This window comes from Acanthaster planci, linkage group LG03, assembly GCF_054643075.1.
Source record: "Acanthaster planci isolate LZ-2023a linkage group LG03, COTS_SCS, whole genome shotgun sequence".
NCBI lineage: Eukaryota > Metazoa > Echinodermata > Asteroidea > Valvatida > Acanthasteridae > Acanthaster > Acanthaster planci.
In genome coordinates, this window is record NC_141779.1 from 12,990,169 (window position 1) to 13,010,812 (window position 20,644).

Genomic DNA, 20,644 nt, shown 5'->3' on the forward strand with positions numbered 1-20,644 from the left:
TACAGTGTTTTTGCAAATCTGAGAGACGTAGCCGGGCTGGCCATCATGAACTGTGTCGCTTGCTATCTTGGTTGGTCAACTGCTGGCAATCCTATCCACAGTGGTCATCGATCCTTCTCACAGAGCCATCTGTAATCACAATAGCAGTCTTCAGTCACTACGTGTGGCTGGCTACCTTTGCATGGATGGCGGTCATGTCTTGGGACTTGATGCGAACTTTCACCACCACATCAGCCAAGACCGTGGGTGGTAGGAATAGGTTTCTCCGTCTGTGTTTGATCGCTGGTGTGCACCGCTGTTGTTTTTGATTCCCCAACCTAATTCTACACTTCTGCGACTGCACCCCTCTGGTATTCAGCTACGCAGGTCAGGTGTCTTGTTGGCTGGCAAGCAGTGGGTCTCTGTACGTCATGTTCTATGCACCTATCGCGCTTTGCATCTGCTTCAACGTGGCGTGTTTCGCTTGGACGATTCGAGGTATCAGAGCCAGTAAGAAAGCTTCCACCATGGTGAGCAGAGATAGATCCAGAGCCAAGGCTGTGTGTCAGGAGCTCCTCGTCTATGCAAAGGTATGAAAAGTTCCTGTGAACGTGACGAGTGGTATGCACATATATAGGACTTTATAGATATCACTCACACAACGAAGTTCTGAGTTTCAAAAGGCATCCTTCTAGGGTACTTCTTTGTTCTCAGTTGATTATGAGGAATACCTTACCCCACGAATACAAGATCTGGTTTCCAAAATAAACGTAATTCATTATGAAATTACCAGGTTAATAATTGACTATTGCATCGCATTACTCAAACAGATATCAAGTTTGATGAGTTTCGCTTGGATCCTTGGGTTCGTCGCAGTGGCAACGGAAGTGGAAGTCTTTCGGTATTTGTTCGTCATCTTCTGCTCCCTCCAAGGCGTCTTTGTGTTCCTGTCCTTTGCCTTCAGTCGCCAGGCGAGGACGATGTGGCGGGAAAAGCTAGGTCGACCGTCCACGGCCACAGCTCTTGGTACATCCCTTCCGGACGCGCCTCCGACTCCAGTCACAACTACTTCTCTGGGATAACCGGAAACAGTAAGAGGTTCAATGTGTCGATGCACAGCATGACAATGATAGATGTTAATTTCGCTTGGACAAAATAATCTTGAAAAATGATAGATGTATTTCTTGCCCACGCCACTCTATTCCTTAAATACGTAGACCTTGCCGTAATTAAAGCCAGTGATGCAATTCCGACACGTTAGAATAGCAGTATTCAGAGAACAAGAAAGGTAGTGGGAGCAGTCAGAGTGCGAAATATAGAATTAGACATGTACTGGTAGTGAATACGGCTAACTGTGTATGTGTGAGATAAAATAAGCTCTTAGAAAATATAAATTTCTAGCGAATAGTACTACAACGTTATGACTTAATCATGTTTCACAAAATGGCCTTGTAGACGTTATCGTTTTGTGCTAGAATTCCAGTGTAAATTGTATTTGTCTACGCAGTATTTGAAATATGCAAATAATAATTGTTTTTCACAAATCTATTGGAATCAGCCAAATCACGATGACCTACCTGGAGCAAATTTCAATTGAACTTCATTTTGCGTTTTCAAAACGACGCAATTTTTCTTCGATAGATAAAGCGTTAGCAATAAAGGGCAAATTCATGGGCAAACTTGTTTCGCCTTTTTGACCAAACAGGTGAATTTTTACTCTGGAAATGTACACAATGTAACAAATTTGCACCTGACACGCACTATAGCAATTCCCATATGGTTCCCTGGAAGTAGCAGCATCTTACCACAGTTGTTCACTGAAACATTCTTACATTCCGTCGGAATGATTCCGATTATAGGTACACGTGCTTTTAAATGATGGCCTACTGGTGACCAACTTGTCTTATAAAATTGTTCACAATCTTTATTCTGCATGTCATTGAGATTATTCTTTGATATATTTATTTTATATTTTAGTAGCTTTGGTATAAAAACAAAGGTTGCTTTACTCTCTTCTTTCAAAACATTTACCAGACAAACACCTTTTGATTTAATCTGTATGGGTGGAAAACTAAGTCAATGGAAAATGTTAAGTTCCTGCATTTGCAGAAACATTCGTCTCTGTTAGTTCATGAATGCGGCCATTCAAATTTACATAACGTGAGGTGTATCCCCCAACATCAGGATCGTACCAGATTTGTAATCAAAACGTAGCAAGAGCGTACGCGGCCATGTGGTAAACTGGCTTTTATTTTCAAAGGCCGACAAATAATAACTGAAAATATTCTTGACTGTGACTGATATGAACGTATCTACAGCATAATTGTCGACTTCTGGACAAAGGGTACAGTCACAATAAGAAGTATAGAATTAAAGTAGTGAATACAGCTAACAGTAAATGTCTGAGATGAAATTAGCTCTTTAGAAATATAACTTTCTAGCAAATAGAATTATAACGTTATGACTCGTCATGATTCACAAAATGGCATCGTAGGTGTGACTGTCTTGTGCTTGTAATCCAGTGTAGATTGTATTTGTCTTCGCAGTGTTTGAATTTTGCAAATGGAACGTCCTCCAAAAATACGATAGTCAGCTTTTTGAAGGAAAAATAACCCGGTCCGTCTGCTCAAAGGTCATCAGCAGACAAAATGGCAAGCAAGCATTCTCTAGACAGAATCGTCAGTGTGGTTGATAAAGTTTGGTTAGGCCCTCCCCCCATGGTTTAATATTATTACCTTAATTTATAGGGTTTTGAGGGATTCCCCTGATTTTTGAACCATTATTGTATGTTGGTTTTGTGTATGTGTGCCAAGTTTTGTTTTTAATGGGAGCGTTTCGCAATAGTGCGCCACCAGGAGTTTGCAACGCAGCAACCACTGTGCGCAATGCGTGTTTGAATGGGTTGACACTATTGAGCTCCATTATAATGGAGACTGGTTGACACGTCCGGACGTGTCACTGGGAAATGTGAGTTGGGAAATGGTCGACATATTTCGCGCACTGTGATTGGCCAACGCCCGTATTGGTTTTAATTAGTTTTAATTTCTTTAAGTGTTTTCAGTTTCAAGTCAGATTGGGTTGGAATGGGATGGGGAGAGGATCCTCTATAGGAGAGGTGGCTGGGACGTGGCTTACTTGGGTGGATGGTTGTCATGAAACAGCAAATGACACTTAGGTCAAGCATCTCTACCTGCCATTCCTGACCCACATATACCTTTGCATTAAGCTGCAACGGCTCCTTTAAACGTAGGTACAACTTCTCCCATTGCCAAAAGGCTTTAACATTCTGAATTAGAACAAACAAACAAAACAAGGCAAATACGCTGATAAATGTTTCACAACTGGGAAGTCGCAGTACATCATGCTATGAATTTATTTTTTTTATTCTAGCAGCATTTTTCCAGCACAGCTGGAAAAACGTGATGTGACCACACATGTTTGCCGAATACGTTTCTTCCAGCCTAAAATCACCGTTCGAAATGTACGTGCAGAAGGAACCCACAAATTAAAAACTGGTCCCTTTATTAAATTACTTCTGGGCTGGCTCGGATGTAAAAAAAAAAATCACATCTGCAAAAGAATGAGAACCCTCACAAATCTGTAATCAAATACAATTTATGCGTAAACAGGGAGCACTACTGCAGAGTTCTGCAAAACCCCTGCAGGGCAACTACACTTGCTACAAATGGTGCAAGGGTTATTCTTATCTATTGCACAGTAAATACGCCTAACAAAGCATGCAGGGGAGGCCAGACTATGATTGGAAACTAAAGAGACAGTGTAAACAAAAAGCTAGACAATAGACAAGAACGTGGTGCATAATACGTTTTGATTCACCATTTTTTATTAATTATGTTTAATCGTACCGTATCATTTACGAGTGGACGTAATATTTAACCTGGATTTTCAGGACAATATCCTCTTATTTCCTCCGCGATCATTCGTAACTTTTAATCGTTCTTTATCAGTCTTGAAGGACAGACCGCCTGTTTTTACATAGCTTGAGAACAAAGTTGATCACTCTACCCACGTTTTTTACAAAACATTCTCCTAATGTTGTGCTCAAAAATACCGATTTTTTCACTGCATTGTCTGGGTTAGAAAATGGGATTCCACGGTACAGTTTGAGTTTCCTTTGCTTCAGTGGTTTGCCTTCAGCGAAAGATTTTTTTAGCTGGGGGGTTGCACTTTCCAATTGTGGTTTCTGCTTTCTGTCTAAAAGTGAAAAAAGACAATTATAAAGTCTTTTTACAGAGCACTAAAAATCCCTCTAAGATTAGAAACTAATAGGAAAACGATTTATTGGGATTTTTGAAGGAAAAGTTTATCAAAGCAACAAAGCTTGAGAGAAAATGATCATCAAAGTCGCACCCCTGTATACCTTTTCAATGGACTGCTCTCACTTCTTGCCACCAAGGCCATTTGCATGCCTAATTAAGAATTTGTTAGTGAAAAGGTCTATTGTCGGCCCAAGTTGGGCATTGTAATTCCGATGTCTGGCTAATTCAACAGCATTAAAAGTGCCCTTTTAACATCTATTGAAAAAGATTGTTTGTCCCCAGAACGGAATGGCGAGATCGTGTAAATCTTTGCCAGAATCAACTCCCAGGGTCTTCGGGCTTTCATATGCGTGCAAAATAGCACAAAAAAAGGTTGAAAAAAACGGTACTACGTGCCCGAGAAAGTTCAATGGTTTTTCAGGGCATCAGAATATAAGGGTTTATAGGCTTTAGAACGGGTGATGCAAAAGAGAGAAATTCTGCAGCCAGTGTGGACAACAGGAATACAATAAACGAACATGCGTTTCTTTGCATGTACAGGTACATACAGAATGAAGTGCTGTTTTGTCTGCACGTCCAGGTCTACAACATGCATGAAAAGATGTATTTATTCGTGGAGGAAGGAAAAGATGATTTTACAAGCAAGCACTTAGAAAGCGAGCAAAACACTGACCAGACTGTTATTTAACCCAATGCCAGCAACATGATATGGCAAGTCTCTCATATTAAATGAGCATTTATAACTTATGTCTGAATTTCTCTGTAACATTTAGTATATTTAATATTCACAGTGGTTGCCCTTTGTCTACAAATGCAACATTGATACTAAAATGTTCATTGTCAGTTTTGAAAAGTTGAATTCTGTCTTAGTCTTCGTGTGTCTCAAGTTTCCAAATTCATCTGTAAACAGTGTGCGACCCACCTTTCTTGCAAGTAAAGATTTCATATACATGTAATTACATTGAAAAGGTTCTCTGAAATTAGCGAGTTTAATATAGAATTTTAAATTGGATCATAATTAAGATGTGCATATAGGACTTTACATGTATGTAGGCTTATACTTATGTGTAGGAAAGACTAAATCATCAAATTTAATATTCTGTAAATGAGGAATTGGATTTTTGCATGAACTTCAATTATCAGGTTTTATTGTTGGAATTTGAGGTAGGCCTACAAAATATAGAAGAAAAAAATTCGTTCACATAGAAATTATATTAATTGAAGGAAGGCAAATTCATTTCGCTTGTTCGTGTTGTAGTTGCAGTGATTGAAATTTGCAATTTATGATGTTAAAACTCTGTGAAAATGAACTTTGATTATTTGCATTATCAACTTTCAATATATGGAAATTTGAAGATTTTAAAATTTATTGTGCTCATTTAAGGTGCAGAATTTGTGCAATTTATAGTTTCAAGATTTTAAAAATCTTGAAAAAGTTCAGTTTCAATTTCATATATTTGCCTTGAAGATTTGAATGTTTAATCAGTGACTTTTATTATGCTGAAATAAATTGTTTGCCAATCTGATGCGCTGGTGTTTGTTTCAATGTTTGTTCTGGAATGTCAATGCTGTTATACCATATAGAACAACGAGCATTTGCAACTAACGCGCGGCAAGAACACAATATCGAGCTATGATCAAGAAATGTATTGGCTGTCCTGTGTGATGTAATGAATCTGTGAAAAGCAATTCAAATGTGTATGCATGTACACTGAATGTGGTTTAATTTTAGTCGAACGATACTCGCATCCATAATATCGCACATTGTGGACACCCCTATTTCACCAAATGGTCACGCCTGAACTTCCTCACGCGCTCTCCACACAGATCGGGGACGAGCACGCGCATGGCCTTCTAACACGCGTGACAAACATGGCGCACAACAATTTAGCTGATTTCTGAGATGCTGTTTTGACCGCAAGGGAATTCACATGACTAGCAAAAATATATGTTGATTTGGTGTTTTCAGTTACTTGTGTAAATTTTCACCTGTGAGAAAAAATAGTTTTGTCTACGGCCTTGTTTATTTCTTGTCTCGCGGTAATACAAACTGGTATCCAGCGCGCCAGTCAATGGCATCTGTCAAGTTAGACAAGGAAACCAGTTAATCACACGAAAGCTAAGTACAGAGCTAATACACGCACACGTACGTTCACACTATCGGTACGGTATAGGCTTTACGATGCATCCAAACGTACGAGCTCGATGTGAAATATTTGGACTGCAAACTGTCTTCAGTTTGGCAAAATTTAGGGGAAGAAAAATGCCGCTTGAGTGACATTACACTTACTGCACGTGTCATGGGTCTGGACACATTTATTAACGAACAAACAGGATTCACGTTGGTCAGTAAGCCTATGCCTATGCTGCGGCTATATGTGCGGTCCAGGGCAACATGTGTCAGGCAACTGCTTGTGCCAGCTATTCAGGTATTGTCACCTTAGGCTTCCGTAGTAATATATATGTACTCTTCAATTATATACAAACGTTAGAATGGTCAGAGCTACATAACCTTCTTCATGCAGCACGAATTTTCATTGAAGAAGAGATTTATGAAACGTCTCTTTCATCGAGAAGAGTATTTTGGTTATATGGGTGTGGAGAGTCCATTCGGTGGGGCGGACAATGCCGTCGGAAAGTGCATCTGTGATGGAATTGTCGGATCTCACGATGTGAATAGCTTGTAGGTCGATCAGTTGATTGATGGACCGGTGCAGAATTTCCCAAGTTAAGATGCACAATTGGGGAAACGCGTGCCGCCTTGATGATTGATAGAGGCCACTGCCGTAGAATTGTCAGAGTAGATCAAAACGCTCCTTTCTTGGATGCAAAAACGAAGTGGCGTGAAACGTTGAAAATAGCCAAGACAATGTGGCTTCACTGGAATTTGGGGTCCCAGTTCCCTGAAACCTGATGAGGAAGAAGGGCAGCCTCCCATCCTGGAGATGACGCGTAGGTCATCATCACCGTTTTGGGTTCGAACTGTGAGCTGCCAAGCGTTAAGGTGCTTCACATGACTATAGGTGGTAAGTGTATTTTGTAGGATGACGACTCGTTCGACAATCGGTAAGATAATGTCTTTAGCAGAGAACTGTCATTGCCCAAGCCCGGTCGGAAGCGGAAATGGAACCAGCTTCGATTTTCTTGATCGTCAAGGAATTCCAGAAATTTATGTCCAACTCCAGCAAAAAAAGTTGTATGGGCTGAAGTCAGCTGCAGTATCGTTTTGGGGAGGGGACGTTTGCGTATGCGAGCGAGCGAGAGAGAGAAGTACCTATCTCTCGGAGATAACCATCCCCCAAAAAACAAAACACTCGGCCAGTAGACTGTAGACAACCGCTTAAAGTTTAGGATCGGAGAGGACGAAGCAACGTAGTCGTGTGCGAGCTCCCCGACTGGAAAGAGGCCGTGTGATGAGTACCTTCGTTGTAAGGGGGCTTGCCTCAATCTAGGAATAGTACGAGTTGAGGCCCGGCACTGGATCGACTGTCGCAAACGGGGTGGGATATATGGAGGACGACTAAGATGAGGCGAGGGTATGGGTTGGCGGGCATTACGCAGTTGAAGGTGGGAGGTAGGGGATACAAACAAATTGTTCGAATTTACCGTTAAATTCTTCACCAAAGCTGCGAAGAACCAAGTTGTGAAGCCTACGGTTACTGAAGAATTCCACTCATATGGAGTTCTTGTCTCGGGAAATTGATTTAAGGTGATATTACAGACTTTGCGGTAATTTTGTCTTCATCTGCGACAGGTACTTTCGAGAAAGACAAGTCTTCCGCCAGGTAGAGGTAGAGTTGTAAAGGTAGAATTGATGCGGTTCAACAATAGATCACATGCAAGACAACAATTTATTCTGAACTAAAAAACAAAAAATGATATCGATCGGGTGACCGAGAACTATCATAGTGGTAAGTTACGGAGGCCGAGTTAATTTTTCCTCGTTCAGGAAAAAGTCGGCGACCAAGACTGGCGACTGGCCCCGTGAATGAGCTGTATCCTACGGCAGACTTTGCCTCGTAGTACCGACAGTAAGCGCCTGCATGTAGGGATGTTAATGACTGATGTACATCCGTTTTCATGCAGTGACATTTAATTCAATTTAGTCGTTTGGAAGTCCTAAAAAATTTACAATCCGGTTTAATTAATTCAATTTCATGTCGTGTCGTGCCCTGTCGTATCCTGTCCTATGTAATCCTTTTGCATACCGTAAAAAGAGTGGAGAGATCACTTGTTTGCCCATCAGCCTCAAAAGGTGGGGGCGAAATATATCCCCATCTCCAGGGATTTACGCCGGTGGATTCATGAAGAAGAAGGAAACTCAACCTGTAATGTATCCATGCAAAGACATACATAATGAGTACCAGACAGTAGACGCCCCCTCTTAATGGCTGTCACATTACATTATGCAAAGGGGAATGCAAAACCTTATTACGTTATGTTAGATACTGAAGCTGATTCTTATATTGGCTCCTTCATGAGTAATATGACATCCAGGCTTCACGCTAGACCGCCAGACAAGATAATCATCCTTCGGCAAAATTTTAATTAGTTCAGCACGACTGCCCAGCACTTACAGGTAACACACTCTGAGGAATTCATAGCATATGAACCGAGGCAACGAAAGAAGATAAAACTTCTGTAACGAGACACTACAATATTACGCTCTGTTAATCTCGCTGAACAGGTCCACAGCTGTTTCTGGAAACGGATGGGTCAACAGCGTACACAGACGGAGGAAGCTTATTTAAGGCAATGTGAAAACAGCCACAGAACAAGAACAAGCTGTGCAGTTTGCACGAAACGGGCCACCCTGAGCATGAAGACGATTCTGTTACTTTCGCTGACTTTACTCATAGGTAAGTGCATATATGCCTCTATAGCTGCCTGTGGTTCATAGACTTTAGAAAGTACATAACAATGCACGTTGGGAAGACGGAGGAAGTGGGGAAACGAACGGGTGCACTGGAAATCACATAATCAGGGTGGGTGAGAGTTAGATTGAACTACTAATTTTTGTGAGTCCAGCACAGTCATTGTAACGAATTTAACGAAATTAACCGGGGAAAACCTAAAATACATGACAAGAACATTATATAAACCGGCACTGTATGTAACTTCAACTATTTATTCGCAAGGGAGCTTACTGGGGGGGGGCTTATCCAAAAAGTAACTATTACTCGAGTCAGATCTTTTCATGAGGGAATCGAGTCGCATCGGGTCATTAATTTGCTCCCAGTGATTTGAGTCAAAACGAGTAATTTATCCGTCGGGAATCGAGTCGTCCTAAAATTGTGACACTAGGCCTATTCGGATTCGAGTCGAGTCATAGACTCCAGTCAAGACAACTTTGGGGAGAGTATCACAGCACAGCTGAAAATTGCAAACAGCTGCACACTGGATCGAAAACAAAAGCAACAAAACACATTACAATAATGTGCAGCCGATTTTGCGCTTGGTCAGTACCGCTTACAAAAACAAAGTTGCAACTACTACGAGAAAATCTCAGTGAGGACAATCTCATTCCAAAGTAAGCTTTCATAGCATAACGTAAATGACAATTAAGAGACAAGACAACAGACAATAACTTACTGGAACCAATATCTCTAGACTGTCCTTTTATCAAGAGACTCTGGCTAGTTTTACCTCTCAACTATGCAAGCTGACAGCAACGTGTCTTATCCACGGGAATGTGACAGAGACTGTATAAAAGAAACTTATTTTGTAATGATATTATTCTGGATGTAGGAATAAATTATGTGCCCATGTGTGCCTCACTCTGCATTCTCGAACAGATGGCGCTTTCAAGTGGGAAAATATGTGCGGCTGGAAAATTATGAAAATAAAATCCTTCGGGTGAAGCCATGTCTACACTGCAATCACACCCGCACATGTCGTGGCCTCTTTTTTCCCCTGCCCCTCGTTTCGCAAAGGATTTCACACACAACTTTCGACACACAAAACCATACAAGTATAATACAAAGGTAGTGTTGAAACTGATGTTTTATGAGTGATCAAAAATCTAATTGCTTTTGCATAAATTGGCAAGAGTCAGCTCTTGCATTACTACATCGTTTGACTTAATTGGATCAAGTCTAGCATTTTTTTTTACAAATGCGGTAAATAAGAGTCCCGCCAACGGTCCCATGTGCTTAGTTTGTTTGTTTGTCTCCCCCGGCGTGATAGCAGTCCCAGTGTCGTCAAGACCCACGAAACTCCTTCGGAGGTGAGACCTGGATAGTATTCTCAGGTAATGTGTTTATAACAAACGATATTTCTGGAAGCCATAGAACTGTCTGAACCAGGAGTTTCGGCGCTATTATTGTTTTTCAGAAGAAAAAGTTAAACCGTGAGCGCATTGCACCACTTGCCGAAGAAGCCTTTAAGGGGAGTTACATGTGAATAAAATCTTATACTTTAAATTCACTTGAACGTAACAAGTTAATTTTTTCATACTAAAAACACTGTTGCTGCTAGGTTTTTCAGGGAAGGCTTTTATATCAACTAAATTACTGGGTTAATTTGAACCAACACTGTGCGACAACCAGGCCAACAACTGGTCACTGACGATTACCCAATCTTTGAGCAAAGGTTTTACCAACTCATGCCATGGCAAATTTTTTACTCATTAATTACGCAATGTCTGGTGTTGCCCAACTGTTGCTTAAAGCTTTGCCCAATTTTTGCATTAGTTGGTATTTCACCCGCTAAAAATGTTGCATAAACTTTAATCTACACGAAGAAATGAAAGATGATCTTTCATTTCACAAGGCAGTCCTCTGATTATGACACGCAGTTATAATCTCATCATCTGTAAAACAGAGAACACAAAACACTCAGCTCTGCTGGCCAGCAAAATCTCCACTGGTAAGTCCGGGTTGCAAAAACCAAAAAGCTGAATGACGCACACGGGTCCGAAAGGAAATGTCCAGTACTGTTAAGATGTCAACGGTACGGCCGCATGACCTGCACGCAAGTTGAGTGTCATCGCCAATTGCTGTAATTTTAATCGTCGAAATCTGTGAAAATGAATTTTCCATTACCAAATCCGAACATTATGTCACTAACTCTGTGGTAAAGGGGACTTATTGAAATGCATTGTGACTATTAAAGAAAAGATTAATCGTGAAACAACATTAATCACATTTATTGGACACGATTCATCCTTACCAGTGAAGGCAAAAGCTTTCATTCTCTGCTTTCACTATACACCTGTTGAAGAAGATTACGCAACAGCTTTGGCTCAATATGCACAAGCAAAGGGTTCACGGTACACTGCTTTTTAACCGTACACGAAAGCCTGTTTGAAATCCTACTGTGCGGCACTTGCGTTGAGACTGTCCGAGGCTTTAGTTTTTCCTCCACCCACCCCACCTACCAACACTAAGTTTTAGGTCATTTTAAGGAATGAACACATAACAAGTAGGTGTATACTAAAGTTTATTCATCATCAAAAGCAATCGCAGACGATAATTAAGATGAGCAAGACTCAATTACAAGTAACGATAAAATGATGTTTTGCAATTATTCAAATGAAAGAAGAAATGTGTAATGGTTAATTTGTCAAGTATGTATTCCAGAAAACATAGTCTAACATTTAATTTTATTTATTTACAAATATTTATTTACAAAAATTCACAAATGTATATATAGATATATAAAATAAAAATAAAAGCTGTGGACTCTTCACCCCAGAACATCAACATCAAGAGCCTCAGTTTGGGCTTTTTATCTGTGACTCAGAAACCCATAAAGATATTAAGATGTTTCAAACTCCAACAATAGACTTGACAAGGTCAAAAACAAGCACCGAACTGTAACCTGCCTATATATCATAAGTTTATTTCCGCATGTTTCACACAGTGGAGGCACGGCTGGAGTGGTTTTCCTGGGACTGGAATGTCACACTAGCCGGCGGACCGCACGGTTACGAGGGACGGCTGGAGATGAGACCACCAGATGACATATGGGGCACGGTTTGTGACAGAAACAGCACCGCGGTGGCGCATGCTTGCCCTCTGGCGGTAGTGCGCGGCATCTGCTCTCGACTGGGGTTCCTCGCTCCCTACAGCCTCAGCTATGCGGGCGAGAGGTTCGGCAAGGCTGACAAACCAATATGGTCTCAGGGTTTCACGTGCACCCATGAAAAGCCCGGCGACCTGTGCTCATTTGCTGCTTGGTCTCTGCATCCGACCAGCTGTGACCACAGTTCCGACTTGGCACTTCTCTGCATTCCACGTATGGTTCTCCCGTTTGTATCTATGAACATGCACTTACAACACTTCTTGCTCGATTCATAAGAATACAATGAAACCTTGCAACATTCCCTTTTACAACTACATGAAACTGTCCTGAGGCCATCAAGGCTATACTAAGCAGAATATCCCGTAAACGCACGGGATGATACCTGTTGGTCATGCGTGCGTCGATTTTACATAAATGTAAAGGAAGTTGAAGGTATCCATTGGCCAACAAATTTCCCAAAAATGCAGGATGGGTTATTTTATATATATATGTATGTGAATAAAAATATACATATGTATATAAAAATGCATAATTTAAGGTCAAATCACGTGTGCCAGATGTCGGGAGGGGGCCAAACAATTAAACAACGCTATGCCAAAATAATTGAAAATACCAAGCTGTTTTAATGTTAGTTTTCACACGTTGGTGTCAAGGCTTGTTCGTATGACACAAAATGTGTAACCTGGTATTCTTGTATTATTCCTTTGCCAACTATCCCGTTTCTCACTGCAGAAAATGATTTTTTCTTTTGATTCTTTAAAATATATTTTACATGCAGCTACGTTTCGGCTATCTGCTGGGTGTTCTCCCCGCGAGGGCCGGGTAGAGGTAAGCGTCGGCACGGCAGGTTGGGCCTGGCTAGCAAGGTGCCGCCCACAGGACCAACAAGCCGATATCGACGGTGACCTTTATGAAGCCGATCTGATTTGCCGGCATTTCGGATATAAGCTAGCCCTCGGTCTAGGCGGAGTGTGTACAAACGAGACTCGGGAACCTACACTCCAACTGATGACCACAAGATGTGGATATGCGTATCATTCGTGGACAGAGTGTCTGAGGCATACGCTGATGGACAGCAGCTGCGAAAACAGAACGCCCTCTTGTGCTGGAACTTTCAAGGAGGTCATGTGCGCCAGCGGTGAGTTGGTTGACAAAGAACTGAAAAAAACCAAATCCTACAAATAACGGTGATTTGACGACGGGGAACCATTGAAATAACCCGTCACCGTTTTCATGACGAGCCAAACATGTTGAAAGTAGCATATTTCGATATTCATGATGTTATACGCCCAAATTTCGAGGAGTACATTTTGCGTTTTCACGGACAGACATAAATCTGACTGCCCTTCGTACACAAACAACAGGTACTGACTGGAAAGGCCTAAAAGTAAGTCAAGTAAGATTTTCGCTTTCACGAAGAGCAATAAATCTTTGTTACATCCCCGCCCTACGGAATAATAAATTGCACAAAAAGGCCAACAAGTGGGACAAATTGATTTCGATTTCACGAAAAGACGCGCATTTCTACTAATTGATTTTGGCTTATTAACCACTTATAAATACAATGTCATTTAATTGATTTGGCAATGTCACAGAACATACAGTATAATTCCTTGAAGTAACGATCTTAAGAGTAGATCGGTGCATAACGCTTGGCATGCACGTTGACTGATTGGAATCTAAATGTATCCCTGCCGATGAAACACTGCTCACAGTTTATAGTTTCTCGGGGTTTACGGCGCTCATCCCCAGTATCTCAATGGAATAGGGTTTCTGTCTTTATAATAGAGATCAATGGTTTCTACCAACAATATGGCGACTCACAATGCCGTGCGGTACCGTACCAAGAGGTTTTCATGGAAAGGAATTAGACGTGATGGTGTATATGATCAGAAATATAAGCTAACTATTCGTTCAAAATATTAAGGCTTTTAATGCTGTAAGATTGATCGTTACAAAAATCTATCAGTCCCGTAAGATCCGATTAGTGGGAAAGAAATCAATAGCATTTTTGTACTTGTTTTGTTTTTCAATACAGATGAAGAAATGGTTGCCATCAGTAACACCCGTCTCTATGGATTGAATGTCAGTGTTCGTCTTGTTGACGGTCTTAACGACCGAGAAGGCATTCTGGAGTTGCAGTTCAACGGGACTGGTTGGGGGCCAGCCTGCCTCCATGATGGCAATCCCTCGCAGAGACTGGCTAAAGACGTTTGTTATCGCATCGGCGCGTCCTGCTTGATCAAGTCCCACTTCCTATCGGCCGAAAAACGCGGCAAAGCGGTGGAATACCTGTTACGAAAGAAACACCAGGGATCCTTTTTCTGGTTCCGACTGCAAAATCAATGCTGGAGAACGGGTGGCCACTACATGCGTATATCTTGCAGTTTAGGTTGGTACTCCTAGGTGATGCAATTTTGCTGAGAACTCGAGGACACATGCATGATTTGGTGTATGTATTTTGGTGAATATGGTCAGCTTTTAAAAAGGCACAGCGATTTGAAATAGCTTAGAAAATTCCATGATTACAACTACAACAATGAAATGCATTTAAGTTCGATAGATAACCTCGATTTTTGCGGATTTCCTTTTCTCTGCCTGTAGAAATAACAATGCATGGTCTGGCGGGAAGCGAAAGCATTACACCAGAACAGACTTGTGTAGGGCGCTGCGGAGAAAGATCATCCCCGGTCCAGTGTGGTTGTGACGTCATTGAGACTTTTCAAGACTGTTGCTATGACGTCGCCAGAGAGTGTTCGACGTCCCTGGAGTGGCTGAGCAGCAACTACACTAGGCATGACCCCGATCTCTTCCTGCTACTACTGGACAACCTCCGCTACTACCAATGCTGGTCCCTAGATTCGAGTCAGAATTTGAAATATCAACTGGTGAGCGAGTGTCCAGATTCCTGGGGAGAAGATGAAGTAAGACGGGCATGCCTCCTCCCCTCCAATGTGAATCCTGTTCTCTATCGGTCGCTGGTGCCCTTCAAGAATGTGGCGTGTGCTATCTGTCATGGAGCTACAGCTGCTTCATCCTTCGACTCCAATGCAACTAAAGTACCCAATGAATTCCTACTTCCAGTACCCTTATTTGACTATGAGAAAACGTTGCGACTGTGTCCTTCTACGATTGGCACTTGTCCAACGTACGCATACGGCTACACGGAAGCCTGTGAATCGTACATGGCACCGCATAAAAATTTCAAAAACCCACATTGCGCGAAGTGCAATTTAGGACAATCATATGAGGGAGTGTGTGATGATAACCAAGGACAAAGTGTAATGGAGGGCTTGATGCTGATTCACAAGCAATTTCCAAGTGTCACTCCACAACGAGTAAATCACCACACCGTTACAGTAGATCCAGCAGATCTTAGCACAAGGATGTTTACAACACACCTACATGTTACTGCTGCCAACGAGGGCGCCCAAAACACCAATGAAAGCATTCGCTCTGGAGTGGACTCTGCAAAATGTCTGCTGCAAGCCATTGGTTATTCCAATCTTGGCCTGGCGCTACACTTCCTCCCCTCTCTCCAGCAACTGTTAAAATCAGAATTAGTTTACGAAACCGTTGACACTGCCTTCTCCCTGTCAACCTCTTGCTTGGAAAGTACAAGTCAACTTGAAGGGGTGTTGGATGACGTCTTGAGCCTGGAGAGAATCAGGCCTGGGACGGACTGGGTGGGTCGCTGTAATTTGGCAGAGGTCCTGGTGAGTGATAAATCTAATCTACAGATGACACCAAACAGTAACACTAGCAGCAGTGGTGATGTGGACTGTTTTGATGTCAATCGCGTGAATGTGACACCGGTCAATATCAGCGGGAACTTATTCCTCTTCATCGCCAGTGCTCCTACACTCGTTAGCTCAACATATCGAAATACATCCATAGTGTACCAAGTCCGAGCAGAAACTACAGAGAAATTCAAACTTGTGAACTATTGTGGGATAAAAGAAAACAACATAACATGTGAAATTCAAGCTAAAGGAAACGAGAAGATCCATGACCCAGATGTGCCCACCGAAGTGACTTTACTGAGTGGTGAAACTCTTATTTGTTTCTCAACGATCCGTGGTTCAACCACAGGGGATCCTTTTTCCTTTGATGACCCGGCACAGGTTCTCAACGTAGTGGCGTTCAGTTTGTCTATGGCCGGGATATTGGCCACTCTGATTACCTACGGCGTTTTTCCAACTCTGAGAAACGTACCTGGTCTGGCAATCATGAGCTTGTCTCTTGCTATCTTGGCTGGTCAACTCTTGGCAATCCTATCCACAGTGGTCATCGGTCCTTCTGACGGTGCGCTCTGCATCACCGTAGCGGTCGTCAGTCACTACATGTGGCTGGCTACCTTTGCATGGATGGCGGTCATGTCTTGGGACTTGATGCGAACCTTCACCACCACAACATCAGCCAAAACCGCAGAGAGCAGGAGTAGGTTTCTCCGCCTGTGTTTGATCGGCTGGTGTGCACCGCTTCTGTTCGTGACCCCCAACCTAATTTTACACTTCACCAGCAACCGCACCCGTCTGGTTTTCGGCTACGGCGGTCAGGTTTCCTGTTGGTTGGTAGGACGCGGGTCTGCGTACGTCATGTTCTATGCACCAATTGCGCTTTGCATCTGCTTCAACGTGGCGTGTTTCGCTTGCACTATCCGAGGTATCCGAGCAAGCAAGAAAGCTTCCACCATTTTGAGCAAGAAAGGATCCAGGGCCAAGGCAGTGTGGCAGGAGCTCGTCGTCTACTTAAAGGTATGAAAAACTCCTGTTTAACAAGACAAGTGATATACACATATATTGGACTCTGTGTCGAAAGTATCTATATCTGTATCTATATACTTACGTATATAGATATCACAAGTTTCTGAATTTCACAAGGTAGCCTTCTAAAGTACTTCCGTGTTCTCACTTGATTATGAGGAACACGTTTTTCTATACACACAAGATCTGGTCTCTAAAATAAGTGTAATTCATCATGAAAGGGTCAGGTTAATTGACTTTTTCAATGCATTACTCAAACAGATATCAAGTTTGATGAGTTTCGCCTGGATCCTTGGGTTCGTCACTATGGCAACGGGATTGGTCGTCTTTCGGTATCTGTTCATCATCTTTTGCTCCCTGCAGGGTGTCTTTGTGTTCCTATCCTTTGCTTTCAGTCGCCAAGCGAGGACACTGTGGCGAAAAAGCTTGTTCGACCAGCCGTGGCCACCGCTAGAGGTCCATACCTCTCGAACGCACAAACAACTCCAGTCACAAAAACTACTTCTCTGGGGTAACCGGAAGAGGTCGATGTGTTGACGCACCGATTCACTGCATGACAGTGATAGATGCATTTTGCGCCCGCCCCACTAGATTTCTTTAACAACACCTGCGGACACTGCTGTAATTCAAGGCAGTGATGCCATTCCGACACGTAAGAATGGCAGTATTCAGAGAACAAGAATAGACTTAGAGACCATGGCTAGTTACAGTAACTTTGATATAAAAACTCGGTTGCCTCATTCTCTTCTTTTAAAACATTTACCTCACAAAATATTGATTTGATTTATCTGCATGGGCCGAAAAACAAAGCCAATGGAAATGTTACGTTTTCACCTCTGCTGAGACGTTCGTCTCTGTTTATGAATGCGGCCGTTCAAATGCACATAACGTGAGGTGTTGATTTGTAACCAAAACGTTGCAAAGGGAACACCGGCATGTGGCTATAGCTTTTATAGACCCACACATAAACAACTGTAAATATGCTAAACTATGACTAATATGAATGTATCTACAGCGTAACTGTTGACCTTTGGACAAGGGTACATAGAGTACAAAGAGTACAAAGAATTGGGTAGGTAGTGAATATGGCTGCGTGTGTTTGACATAAAATTAGCTTAAAATACAATATTTCTAGCGAATAGTATTATAAAAGTATGACTAAATTATGATTCACAAAATGGCGTCGTGGGCGTGATCGTTTTGTGCTTGAATTTCAGTTGTAAACTCCAGTGTATTTGTCTACGCCGTATTTGAATTTTACAAATGGAAGCTCTTACAAAAATACGGTAATTTGAAAATAAACGCCCGGTCGGCAAAACCTTCTTAGAGGCCGTATTCTGCAGACAAAAAGGCAAGCAAGCATTCTACTGACAAAACTATCAATGTGGCTGATTCATTTTGGCTTGGCCCATTTTCCCCTAATGATTTAATATATCTTGGTTTACAAGATTTGGAGCGGTTTACCCCTGATTTCTGAACCATTATTAACTCCCCCATAAAAGATCTGTTATCTTAAAAGTAGTAACCCCCTAGGGAATTAGAAGGAACTGCACAGTACCCCACTGAACAAAACTGCACCTTTCACATCCCGTGACCACTCATTTGCCAGGCCAGCCGCAAGTTGGAAAGAGACAGGTTTTTCGCCCTCCGGTCTCAACCCCTGTGCATGCCAACAATGGCTACAAGCAATGGCTGCGTGCACTGTTTGACATGCACAAGGGTTTATCCACTACGAACACAGGGCGAGGGTTCCCCTCGTTTTCTCTGAATAACACAATCTACATTCAGCACGTTCAGAATTTGCATCTTGGCATGAACAGAAAAAAAACCTTTTTAGCTTGTTATAGTTGAGCGCTGAATACAAATAACACTGTATTCGATTTGGATGCATCCATATTTAGTTGAACAGATAAAATCAGAGAAAAAAAGTTTTCCTTAGAGGTGCTCTTTAAGGTCAAAGGCATTAGCATTCCGAATTTCAAAATAATGAGGCATATTCGCTTTTTAGCTTAATAGGCTTCTCTACTGGGAATTTCTTTAAAATAAAGAATTTTATTGCATATTTGCAGCATTCAGAGTGTAAGAACACAACTGGAATAGCGTAATGTGACCACACATGCTGGCTGAATGGGTTTCATTGTGCCTAAAATCACAGTTCGAAATGTACATGTACGTACAGAAAGTCCCCTTATTACATTACTTCAGGCTAGCTCAGACGTAAAAATTCACATCTGCAAAAGAATGGTAGCCCTTACAGATTTGTAACCAAATACAATTTATGCAAAACGGGGAATACTGCAGCAAAGGTATTGCAAAACTCTTGAACAGCAACTGCACTTGTTATACATGTAAATGGTAGAAGGGTTATAGATGTATACTGTACAGTAACTACGCCTAACCAAGCATGCTGGTAGAACTAAGATTGGAAATTAGAAAGTGAACAAAAACGTAAGACATTAAACGTAGAGCGTGGTACATAATACGTTTTGATCAATCATATTTCATCTTTATCTATATCTAATTGTACCATATTATTCACGAGTGGATGTAATTTTTCAGTCGGATTCTGAGAACAATAAGCCTATCTTCACATTTCCTCTGCTAATCATTCGTAATTTCAATCGTTCTTGATCAGGCTTGAAGGAGAGACCATTACGCATTTTTTGTAAAACATTCTTAATAATCTGTGCTCAAAAATGCTGACGTTTATGTAACTACCGTCTACAACTGTAATGGCTGGGTTAGAAAATGTATAGGATGCCAGGGTACGGTTGAGTTTCCTTTGCTTAAGTATTTTGCCTTGAGCCGAAGGTTTGTTTTTCAGTATCGATGGAGGGTTGCACTTTCCAATTGTGGTTTCCGCTCTCTGTTTCACATCAAAAATGAAACAAGGATATTTTTCCAGGAAGCTATCTGCAGTGTACTGCCGACCGAAGTTGGCCACTGTAATTCCAATATGGCAGCTGGCTTATCCGTCTGGGTCAAAACCCATCAAAGCCATTAAAAATCTATCGGGGGAGAAAGTGCATGTTCCCTCCCTCCCACAGTTTTGACCATGGAGATGGGCCTTTACAGGATCACTCCCTCTTGTATATTGAAATCCCTATAAGAGCAGATTCTGACTTCTCCTGTCAGCACGGCCACAAAATAAATTCATTCATTAGACTTTATTCACGGGGAAGCAGTTTTTCATCATGTTCCCTGAATCCCTCACATTTAATGTAATATGTTAAATGGCGTGGTTCCAGACGGATTCAGTATGTTTAAATGTGGCTTTAAACATTTAGATATAATTTATCACAAATTTGAAATTATTAAAAATGCAAAAGTGGCATTAATTTGCAATAAATTTTATTTCCTTACTGTTACTTTTACTCCCAGGTCCCAAAGATAAAAAAGTAAACCTCAACTTCAATTCAAGATGCATGACACAAAAATACAGTCTATTAGTAGGGAGAATGGAAGTAGGCTACTTATGAATTCTTTGAAATGTAATTTCCCTTCAGTTTCCAACGCTTTCTTCTCAATCCCTTACAATATTCAGGAATTTTGGACATTTGGCACAACACAGTCATGAAAAATACACGACCGCAG

At 41.6% G+C, this 20,644-nt stretch overlaps 3 protein-coding genes across 12 annotated transcripts in view; 2 read left to right on the forward strand and 1 right to left on the reverse strand.

Moving 5' to 3' along the window:
* The window catches only part of LOC110991034 (troponin C-like), a 72,699-nt gene that overhangs the window by 48,655 nt on the left and 3,400 nt on the right, over positions 1 to 20,644 (reverse strand). Inside the window, exon 1 of one of the 7 annotated variants that reach the window (XM_087134558.1) lies at positions 16,500 to 16,639. The exons of 5 other annotated variants lie outside the window; for them this stretch is intronic. Coding sequence is in view for 1 of the 2 variants with exons in the window: in XM_087134559.1 (XP_086990685.1) it covers positions 16,500 to 16,515 (16 nt within the window). In the remaining variant the exon portion in view is untranslated. Of the gene's footprint in view, positions 1 to 16,499; positions 16,640 to 20,644 lie in introns of those variants that run through there. One more of the 7 variants, XM_087134559.1, reaches the window with a different exon arrangement.
* On the forward strand, positions 141 to 5,945 carry LOC147799670 (uncharacterized). The gene is made up of 2 exons (XM_087134563.1): positions 141 to 569; positions 810 to 5,945. The coding sequence occupies exons 1-2, from the start codon at positions 411 to 413 to the stop codon at positions 1,059 to 1,061; spliced, it is 411 nt and encodes a 136-aa protein (XP_086990689.1). The 5' UTR covers positions 141 to 410; the 3' UTR covers positions 1,062 to 5,945.
* Positions 6,176 to 20,399, forward strand: LOC110991029 (uncharacterized). Of its 4 annotated transcripts, none has more exons than XM_087134541.1 (8): positions 6,179 to 6,688; positions 8,947 to 9,118; positions 10,446 to 10,509; positions 12,123 to 12,497; positions 13,063 to 13,422; positions 14,323 to 14,676; positions 14,889 to 17,041; positions 17,312 to 20,399. In XM_087134541.1, the coding sequence occupies exons 4-8, from the start codon at positions 12,206 to 12,208 to the stop codon at positions 17,585 to 17,587; spliced, it is 3,435 nt and encodes a 1,144-aa protein (XP_086990667.1). In that variant the 5' UTR covers positions 6,179 to 6,688; positions 8,947 to 9,118; positions 10,446 to 10,509; positions 12,123 to 12,205; the 3' UTR covers positions 17,588 to 20,399. The 4 variants fall into 4 exon arrangements, with proteins under 4 accessions (XP_022111801.2, XP_086990667.1, XP_086990668.1 ...); XM_087134542.1 differs by having other exon boundaries at positions 10,449 to 10,509; XM_022256109.2 differs by lacking the exon at positions 10,446 to 10,509 and having other exon boundaries at positions 6,176 to 6,688.